The sequence below is a fragment of the Lagopus leucura genome, unplaced genomic scaffold, assembly GCF_019238085.1.
Source record: "Lagopus leucura isolate 7727_CA_CO unplaced genomic scaffold, USGS_WTPT01 58938-0_obj-0_obj, whole genome shotgun sequence".
Lineage (NCBI taxonomy): Eukaryota > Metazoa > Chordata > Aves > Galliformes > Phasianidae > Lagopus > Lagopus leucura.
In genome coordinates this window covers 6,354-14,793 of record NW_024962856.1, presented here as the reverse complement: position 1 = coordinate 14,793, position 8,440 = coordinate 6,354, and the positions used below count along the sequence as shown (strand labels likewise).

Sequence of the window (8,440 nt, the reverse complement as noted above, 5' to 3'; positions counted from 1 at the left end):
GGGAAATGGTTTTAAACTGGAAGAGGGCAGATTGAGACTAGATGTTATGTCTTCCTGTGAAGGTGGTGAGACACTGGCACAGGTTGCCCTGGAAGCATTCAAGGCCAGGCTGGATGGGGCTGTGAGCAACCTGGGCTATGGGAGATGTCCCTGCCTGCAGCAGGGGTTGGAAATGGATGATCTTAAGGGTCCCCTCCAACCCAAACCATTCTATGATTCTGTGATCTGTATTACCAACTCATGTTTACACAGTGAAACAGAGACAACTGTCTAGTGTCTGCCCCCTGCTCTATTGTTTGATGGTCTTGTGTTCATTGGTTACTTAGGCTCCTTCTGTGCTTGTGTTTTTCTCTCATCTCAGATTTGAACCGTGGTTTGCTATTTCCTTTGCTTAGGCACACGCAGGGTCAGTTACTGTAGGACTCGACCCATGATAAACATAAGTAATAAATATGTTGAAGTTTCTTTACTATGAGATGCTGGAACAGCTGCCCAGGGAGGCTGTGGATGCCCCATCCCCGGAGATGTTCGAGGCCAGGTTGGATGGGGCCCTGGGCAGCCTGGTCTAGTATTAAACGTGGAGGTTGGTGGCCCTGCATCTGGTGGGGGGTTGGAGATTCATGATCCTTGAGGTCCCTTTCAACCTTGGCCATTCTGTGTGATTCTGTGTGATTCTTTCTCAGGTGCTCAGGCCAGCAACCTGCTCTGCTCAGCCCTGTTTGTACATCAAACACAGAGAACACCGTGGTGGGGAGAATGGGATGTTGCTGGGATGCAGGAGATCTGCAGCGGTACCCTGGTCAGTTACGTGGTGTCCCCACCTCCCTGTCATTCTGTCCTGCCCACACAGAGCAGATGTCAATATCCAAAAATGGAACTGGTTCTCCCATGGTTTCTCGATTAGAAACTTGATGGTCTGATGGAGACCAAAACCCTTTCTGTTCTGGGTCAGCCTTAGCAGCTGCTTTTGTCCTGCAGGACGTGTCAGCAAGGCCTGGGCTCTCATTAGCATTATGCAGGTCTGGACCCTCAGACAAGATGAGCCCTGATGCCTGGAAGTCACGGAGAGATGAAGTCAAGCAGTGGGAACAGAGGGTCTGTGGGGCTGCACACCTGACGTGTGACCTATGAAATGTGGCACCAGCTGCTGGCTGCTGTGCACCCCAAAGAGCCCACGGAAGCCCTCCAGTTCCTGGCAGGGGTGGCTGGACTGGGCAGCTCAGGCCGTGGCTCCTTGGCTCCCAGCTCTGCCAGCTCCTCAGCCTGGCCTGAGCCTGCTGGGGCCTGGTGCTGAGTCGGCAGCCTGGCTGGCCTCCTTTCCCATCCTCTCACATTTCCCGGCCCAGAGGAAGCAGCAGCAGATGTGTGCGCTGTTTGCTTTATGCTGAGGCCACGAGGGAGGTACCTGCGCTCGGCCCAGATGCACCGTTTCCAAATGAAACATGAGGGCCAAGCCAAGACCATCGAAACCTGTCCAACCCCCCAGTCCCTGCCGGCTGCTGGACGGGTGCCTCCCTGCACTGTGCTGTGCAGGCCAGGATGGCTTCACTGCCGCACGGCGTCTCAGCACGGCACAGCCCTGTGGCCCTACCAGCATCTTCATGGCATCCCCACCGTCTCACGTCTTCCCACCTCCCTCCTGCCTGTCCTCGCTCTTGCAGCCAGAAACCCAGCCTTCAGTGCCGGCGATATTTCCAGAATGCCTTCCTGCCTTGCAGTAAGCAGCACTGAGCAGGATGGCACTGAGAACGAGAGGGGCCTCTGCCGGAGCCGCCGCAGCTGAGTTGTCCCCGCAAGCACCTGAGGCCTCCATGTCCCCCAGGGCAACACCGCTCCTGCCCTGTCCCAGAGCCCATTGCCATCCTCAGCTTCCTCCTGACCTCTGTCCCAGCATGGCTCTGGCCCCACCTGTCCCATAGGGACAGACCTTGTGCTGCCCAGACAGAGCCTGCAGGGTCACGCTGATGGAATAGACGGCACAGCTGAGCCCCCATGAGAGCTAACAGAGGGGCAGCAACCCCCCTCAGGACTCACTACACAGAGACTGATGTAGCACGTGCCTCTCAGCTCAAATCCCAAAGATGCTGCTTCTGAAGTAATATAACAGCAGCAGTCACGTATAACTAGTGCTGCTGTCCATCACCAGAGGGAGAGAGAAGTTACCAGTCCTGCCACAAGCAGCTTCGAGGCCTGACCTTGCTCCTCAGCACTGTTGCTGGTACTCCAGGCTGACAAGGACAGCTCTGCTCTTGTGCAAGCAATGCCTGGCAGAGCAGGTCACCATGTGAGCTGAGCTCGACGCAGTGCTTTGCACAAAGGGACTCCTTGAGATCTGCCTCTGGCATCAAAGGCACCCCCCAGCATGCAGATGTGTAACAGTGCTCTGCCAGCTTCCTGCTCACGGTGAGGGAACAGCTCTCTGCCTGTCGAAGCCATGAAATCTGCGCAACCATCCTTCTCATCTCCAACCTCTCACGGCCCTGTCTGTGCCCTCCTCAAGCTCAGCTCCTGACAGCTGTACCTACCTGTAGGAAGCAGGTACCGACCGGGGTGTTCTCCTTCAGGGACACGTTGTAGAAATTACTCCTGAACACCGGCTCGTTGTCATTGACGTCCTGCAGGGCCACAAGCACCACAGCTGAAGAAGAGAGGGCAGGGGTTCCCCTGTCTGTGGCCAGCACTGTCAGCTGAGGCTGAGGATCCTTCTCGTAATCCAGTGGGGCAGCAGTGGTGATGATACCTGTGGCAGGGTCAATGGCAAACCAGCTGGAATGGGTGTCTTGGCTGTGCACGATGCTGTACTGCACCTCCCCGTTGGGACCCTGGTCTTTGTCTCGAGCGGTCACTTGCAGGACAAAGCTGCCTGGGTACACAACCTCAGGGATGCTCTGTTTGTACTCCTGCTGGTCAAAGAGTGGAGGGTTGTCATTGATATCTATCACCTGCAGCACAAAGGTTGATTCTGCTCGGAGCGGAGGTGTTCCCGAATCAGTCGCTGTCACTCGCAAATCATAGGAGTCTCTTTCCTCCCGATCCAGAAGCTGGTCCACACAGATAAGGTAGATGATGTTGTCCTTCGTAGTGAGGGCAAACTTGCCATCCCCCCCCCTCCAGGGTGACATTGACATTGGAGTACTCTCCATAATCTGGGTCAGAAACAGAGATGCGTGCCACATACTGACCGGGCTGGGCTCCCTCAGAGATCTGAGGGGAGCCATCTTCGCTCAGAAAGATGATGGTCATGGTGGGCTGGTTGTCATTGTAGTCGCGCACGTGGATAGTGACAAAGGCTGTGGTGACCTCAGGGTGGACAGCCCTGTCCCGTGCCTGCACCACCAGCTCGTGCACCTTCCTGACTTCGTAGTCCAGACCCTTGTTGAGTTTGATGACTCCAGTTCGGGAGTCGATGGTGAAGTACTGGTCAGGATCACTCTGTCGCCGGTTGATCTCATAAATCACATCACCGTTGTCTCCTTCATCCGCGTCGGATGCGAAGACCTGCAGGATGCTACTGCCAGGTTTCAAATTCTCTGATATGAGAGTATGATAGCGGCTCTGGTTGAAGGTGGGAGCGTTGTCGTTGATGTCCTGCACGGACACATCCAACGTCATTTGGCTGCTCCTGGGAGGAGAGCCCCCATCGTAGGCTTCCAGCACCAGGGAGTACGACGAACGGTTCTCCCGATCCAAGACGTTGCTGACCACCAGGTCCAAATACAGGACCCCATTGGGTCCTCGCCGTGTTTCCAGACGGAAGGCCTGCCCCACATTGTCACCCTTGATCACGTAGCCTTGGGTATTGAGCAGGCCACTGTCAGCATCAAAGGCTGGGTCCAAGGGAAATCTGCTGCCAACAGGTGTGTGCTCTGGGATCTGGAAAGTGCTGTGTTGCTTGGGAAAGGCTGGAGCGTGGTCGTTGATGTCATTAACTTGGATATTCACTTCCACTGTGATGCCCTCGGGGGTAACAGCTATGAAGCTGTAACGGTCCCGGGTCTCTCGGTCAAGGACGCGGGCTGTTTTGATGATGCCCCTGTTCTCATCTATCCACAAGTCAGTGGCAACGCCACTGCCCTCCTGCGCTGATATGAAGTACATGTAGGCACTGGTGCCAGGGGGCAGGCCAGCACTGATGTCCCCAATGATGGTGCCTGCTGGCTGCTCCTCATCTATTTGTAGATCCAGGGTGCCCAGGACAGCAGAGCCCTTCTCTGCTCTCAGGCCCCCAAGGATTAGCAGCTCCAACAGAAGCATGGCCGACCCTTTCATCTGCTCCATTGCTAGTAACTTGCAGAGCAGAAGGTTGCTTGATCTTCTTTGCAGCACTCTTTAATCCTGCAAGGAATGCAAACCAGAGGAAGCTGGTTAAGAGAGAGAGCAGCAAACGAAGGACAGAATAAGAACGTGGGGAGGGAGAGCCTGCCAGGTACCTTCCGCTTGGTTGCTCTGTATCACTTATCCCTCATGAGTCGAAAACTTGTTAGAGCAAAGGGTGTGAAGGAAAGGGAATGAAGCCCTAGGCCAGCACCGAACGTCACCAGGCAGAGCAGACCTGGCCATGTGCTGGTATTACCAGCTGGTACTCTGTCACATCGTTTTTTTTCCCACACAGCCAAGTATCCTTCCCAACTAGCAGCCTTCCTGGCAACACCGGAGCCAGCTGGTTCCTGTGCCTTTAACAGCTGAATGCTTCCTGCAAAGCTGAGAAACAGTGTCTGCAAGACCTCAGAGATTTTTGGACAAGCAGCAGCCTAGCACCTCTCTATCCTGAAAAATATGGTCTTAAAACTGGGAGCGATCCCAACAAGTGACCCTGCCGAACCCCCCTTCCCCAGTAGCTTGCTTTTCATGACCACAGGGATTTAGGTTCACAAAAAATGCGAAGTGCAAATCGGGTGTCCCTGGTGGGGTGCAGCAGAACTGGAATGGGCTTACATCCAGAGCACAATAAATCAGAATGGCTCTATTGCAAAGGACAGACCCACAGCCGGGAATGCCCAAGATAAAACCCTGTCCTCACAGGGCAGACAGGGCCCATTGTTCAGCCAGGAAAGGAGATCTGGGGATGCCCCAAGCTGGTACCATGGAGGGTGGTGGTGGCACAGCAGGAACGCAGCAACTCCCTCTGAACTGCCAGCTGCCCTGGCTCCTTCCCCGTCCCACTCTCCACTGCTCGCTCTCCTCCTTTGTCTCCTTCTCGCTGCTCCTCGTTCGTTCTGGCTCCTTCACTCCATTTCCCCCTGCTGTAGCTTCATTTCACTGCAGCAGTGGGGGAGGGACAAGAAGGGAGGAGCGGCTCCGTGCAGCCGCAGCGCTGCTGGACACGCTGGCCATACGTGCGGCACCCAAAGGCTGTGAGCCCCCCCAGGGCTCTGCCCGCCCTCCCTGCAAGCAGCCAGAGCAACTCAGCAGTCAAAGTGCTCGTGCACAACACCAGCCCCAGTGCCGCTCCGAGCCGCCGGTAAACGAGGCTCAGTGGTCTGCAGGGATGGCGGCAGCATGAGCTCACACTTGGACTCTCTTGAAAGCATTTGCTGCTGGTCCCATAACCACGCTCAGGAGCAGCTCATGGCAGATGCAGGACGCCAGAACCTCCCTGCCTTTGGGGACAGAGGTGGCTCGTGCTGCCGAGTTTGGGGACTACAAATGGCAACCTTTGGTCTGCAGAGCTCTACAGCAGCGCCAGCCCTTCCTGAGAGATGTGGTACCATTATTTGTTGGCCCTCTTTCCCACCTCAGGACAACTGTTAGGTTGATTTTTCTTGCAGAAATTGTGGGTTGGTGACAGAAATAAAAGTCTAAAAAAGTGTTTCCTACGTATAAAAGAATGTTTACCTCAGTGGGCTACAGGAACTGGAAACCCGTGCACACCGCCAGTGCCTGATGCCTGTGCAAGCAATGCCACATGCTGCTCTTGCACCTAGCAAACACGAATCCTCATCATCTCTCAGGAACAGAAGGTCAAAGAAGTTACACGTTCTTGAGGACTGCTAGCTGGTGAGCTGCACCAGTTCAGTGGTCCTAGCCAAGTCCATCGCTCTTCCTCTTGGGAGTTAATGAAACTTCCCCAGAACAATTACGTGCATCTAGAATTGGGAGAACGGGATCCAAATTTGCTTCTGTGATGCAACTGCATCATCCTAACTGTAACTTGGACGCTTGGGTCATGGGAAGGTACAGGGCAGAGCTCAAAGCCCTGGCAGGTGGGTAAATGAAAACTTACGTAAAAGGAGAGTAGAAAAAACAGAGTAACAAAAAGAGGGATGCAGCGAGGGGATCTCAGTGGCTGAGGATGGGATAAGGCTGAAACGTCTTGAGTAGCGCCTGGCACAGGTAAGGGCACAGATATGGGGAAAAGAACCTGCCCTGGTTTGATTACTGATGTCACTCTTGGAAAGAAGAAGGGAGAGCAGCAAGGCTTTGTGGACTGCTGCTGTGGGGACGGGGAAACTGGGAACGTGAATGGGGGGTGTGAAGAGCAGCTGAGAGCACTGGGGCAACGCAGTAACACCAAGTCAGGTTTCTGGGGTGATGAAATGAGCGCAAACTTCTCCCTTTCCCTCCTTCCTGGATGCAGTCAGAGCTTTGCTGCCTCCTGGGAAAGAGACGCGACTGCCTGCTTGCCAGACTGCACAGGTCCAGGATGGGCAGAAGGCCCCCGGGGTACCGGCAGCCCTTTACTCCTATGGGACTTGCAGGGTTGGGACAGCAAGGAAGACAGCGGTAACCTCAGTTGATGCAGAGTCACCAAATCGAACAGCTGCTTCCAATTAGCAGATAGCTCAGTGCGAGGGGCTGGCTTGAGTGGTCCAGGCCCAGCCTGTGTAATGTGAGCCGGACTGCCCTGCTCCCCTCCCGTCCCTCCCACTACCGGGCACTGAGTTTCCTAGTAACAAATGGCAGCAAGAGCCTCTGAAGGAACGGTGGTGAGTATCACAGTCTGTCCGGAGAGGAGGCTGGGGTCCAGAGCCACAGTAAGGGGGTCGACAGGAAGGGTGCTGCAATGCACAGAGGTGTTTCCAGGCCTGGCTGATGTGCCCAGGCATCAGGGGAGCCGAGACTACACTTAGGAGATGAGCCTTGTTTAGAAAAAATGCATAAGGAACTACAGAAGGACTGAAGCAGAATCCCCTGCTTGCAAGCCTGCCAGTGGCACTGCTTCTCATGTCGGCCACGGAGAAGGGAAAGCAGGCCCACCCCGGCACTGGCAGAGAAGCTGGAAAGACGGCACCCACTCTGCATGCCACAAACAGATGTCAGAGTGCTTGTTGTGCAAAAGCTCCATCAAAGCTCAAAGCTGCACACGCTGCTGATGCCATACCCAAAACTTCACGAGGGGCCATGACTCATCCAGTGATGTTTTTAAGACTCCACATCAGGAGGGACATAGAATCCCATTTCATCTTTGCAGGGCACCACTCGCTGTGCTGGAATATGCTCTCCTGTTCTACATCCATGCAGATCTCTCTCAAGACTTCCAGATTTTCCCAAAGCCAAGCACGGTCCAGCCTTGCCTGCAGTGCAGCCCTAGTCTGAAAACTTTCAACCTCTGCTGTCCGTTATGACCTGAGCCACCTCCATGCCTCCCGGCCCTATCTCCTTACACCTGCATCTGCAACACCAGCATCTCTATTGCTCACTTCCACAGTTGCCACACAGTCTAATCTCCTTCTAACATCAAAACAAGCAGTGACCAGCAGTGGTAGCCATTCTCTAAGGATGCAGTCAAGCTCCACTTCATCCCATGGATTCAATTCCTGTGCCACACGAGGGCTTCCTTCAGGCTATCCTGTCTCTGAAAACATTATTCCTACAAAGGAAGCTCTAATAAAAGCTCCTCACGCAAAAGCCAGTTCCCACAGTCCCGGCCCACAAGCATCTCAGCACTGGCTGTGCCCTGCCACGCTGCGTGCCCACTGCACAGCCGTCCCGGGGTGTCGAGGCTCTCTGGCCGTCGGGCTGCCCGGCCCTCGGCGCTCCCCGGCTGTCCTTGGGGCTCTCCATCTCTCGGGGCTCCCGGCCGTCTCCCCCGGCGGCTGCTGGGGCTCCCTGCCTTTCGGGGCTGCCCAGACACGAGGCGTCCCTTCCTCCCGGCGCTCCCGGTGCCCGCGCACACCGCCGTTCCGGGGCTCTCCCCGGGTCTCCCCCCGCACGCCGCAGCCTCCGTTCCAGCACACCGCCCGCCCCAGCCCCCGCTCCGCTCGGGCCCGCAGCCCCCGCCCGGCGCCTCCGCGGCTCCTCCGCCGCGACCGCCGAACGCCCGCCCAGCGCCGGCTCAGCCCTGCGGCTCCCCGTCCCGGCGCCGCTCCCGTTCCCGCACCGTCCCGCTCCCAGCGCCGGCCTCAGTGTCGTCGGGCAGCGGGCGAGGCTGATCGGCCGATCCAGCCGTGGATCCGCGGTGCTGCGCCGCCGCGGGCGCACCCCCCAGCCCCCCCCCCCC

The 8,440-nt window shown here is 56.3% G+C and overlaps 1 protein-coding gene across 2 annotated transcripts in view; it reads right to left on the bottom strand.

Moving 5' to 3' along the window:
* Positions 1-2,460: 2,460 nt before the first annotated feature.
* LOC122190873 (protocadherin-16-like) overlaps positions 2,461-8,440 on the bottom strand; it is a 6,323-nt gene continuing 343 nt past the window's right edge. Inside the window, exons 1-2 of one of the 2 annotated variants that reach the window (XM_042890991.1) lie at positions 4,431-4,560; positions 2,461-4,335 (exon numbers count right to left, since the gene is read on the bottom strand). In XM_042890991.1, coding sequence (XP_042746925.1) covers positions 3,010-4,278 — 1,269 coding nt within the window. In that variant the 5' untranslated portion in view covers positions 4,279-4,335; positions 4,431-4,560 and the 3' untranslated portion in view covers positions 2,461-3,009. Of the gene's footprint in view, positions 4,336-4,430; positions 4,561-8,440 lie in introns of those variants that run through there. The other variant, XM_042890990.1, reaches the window with a different exon arrangement.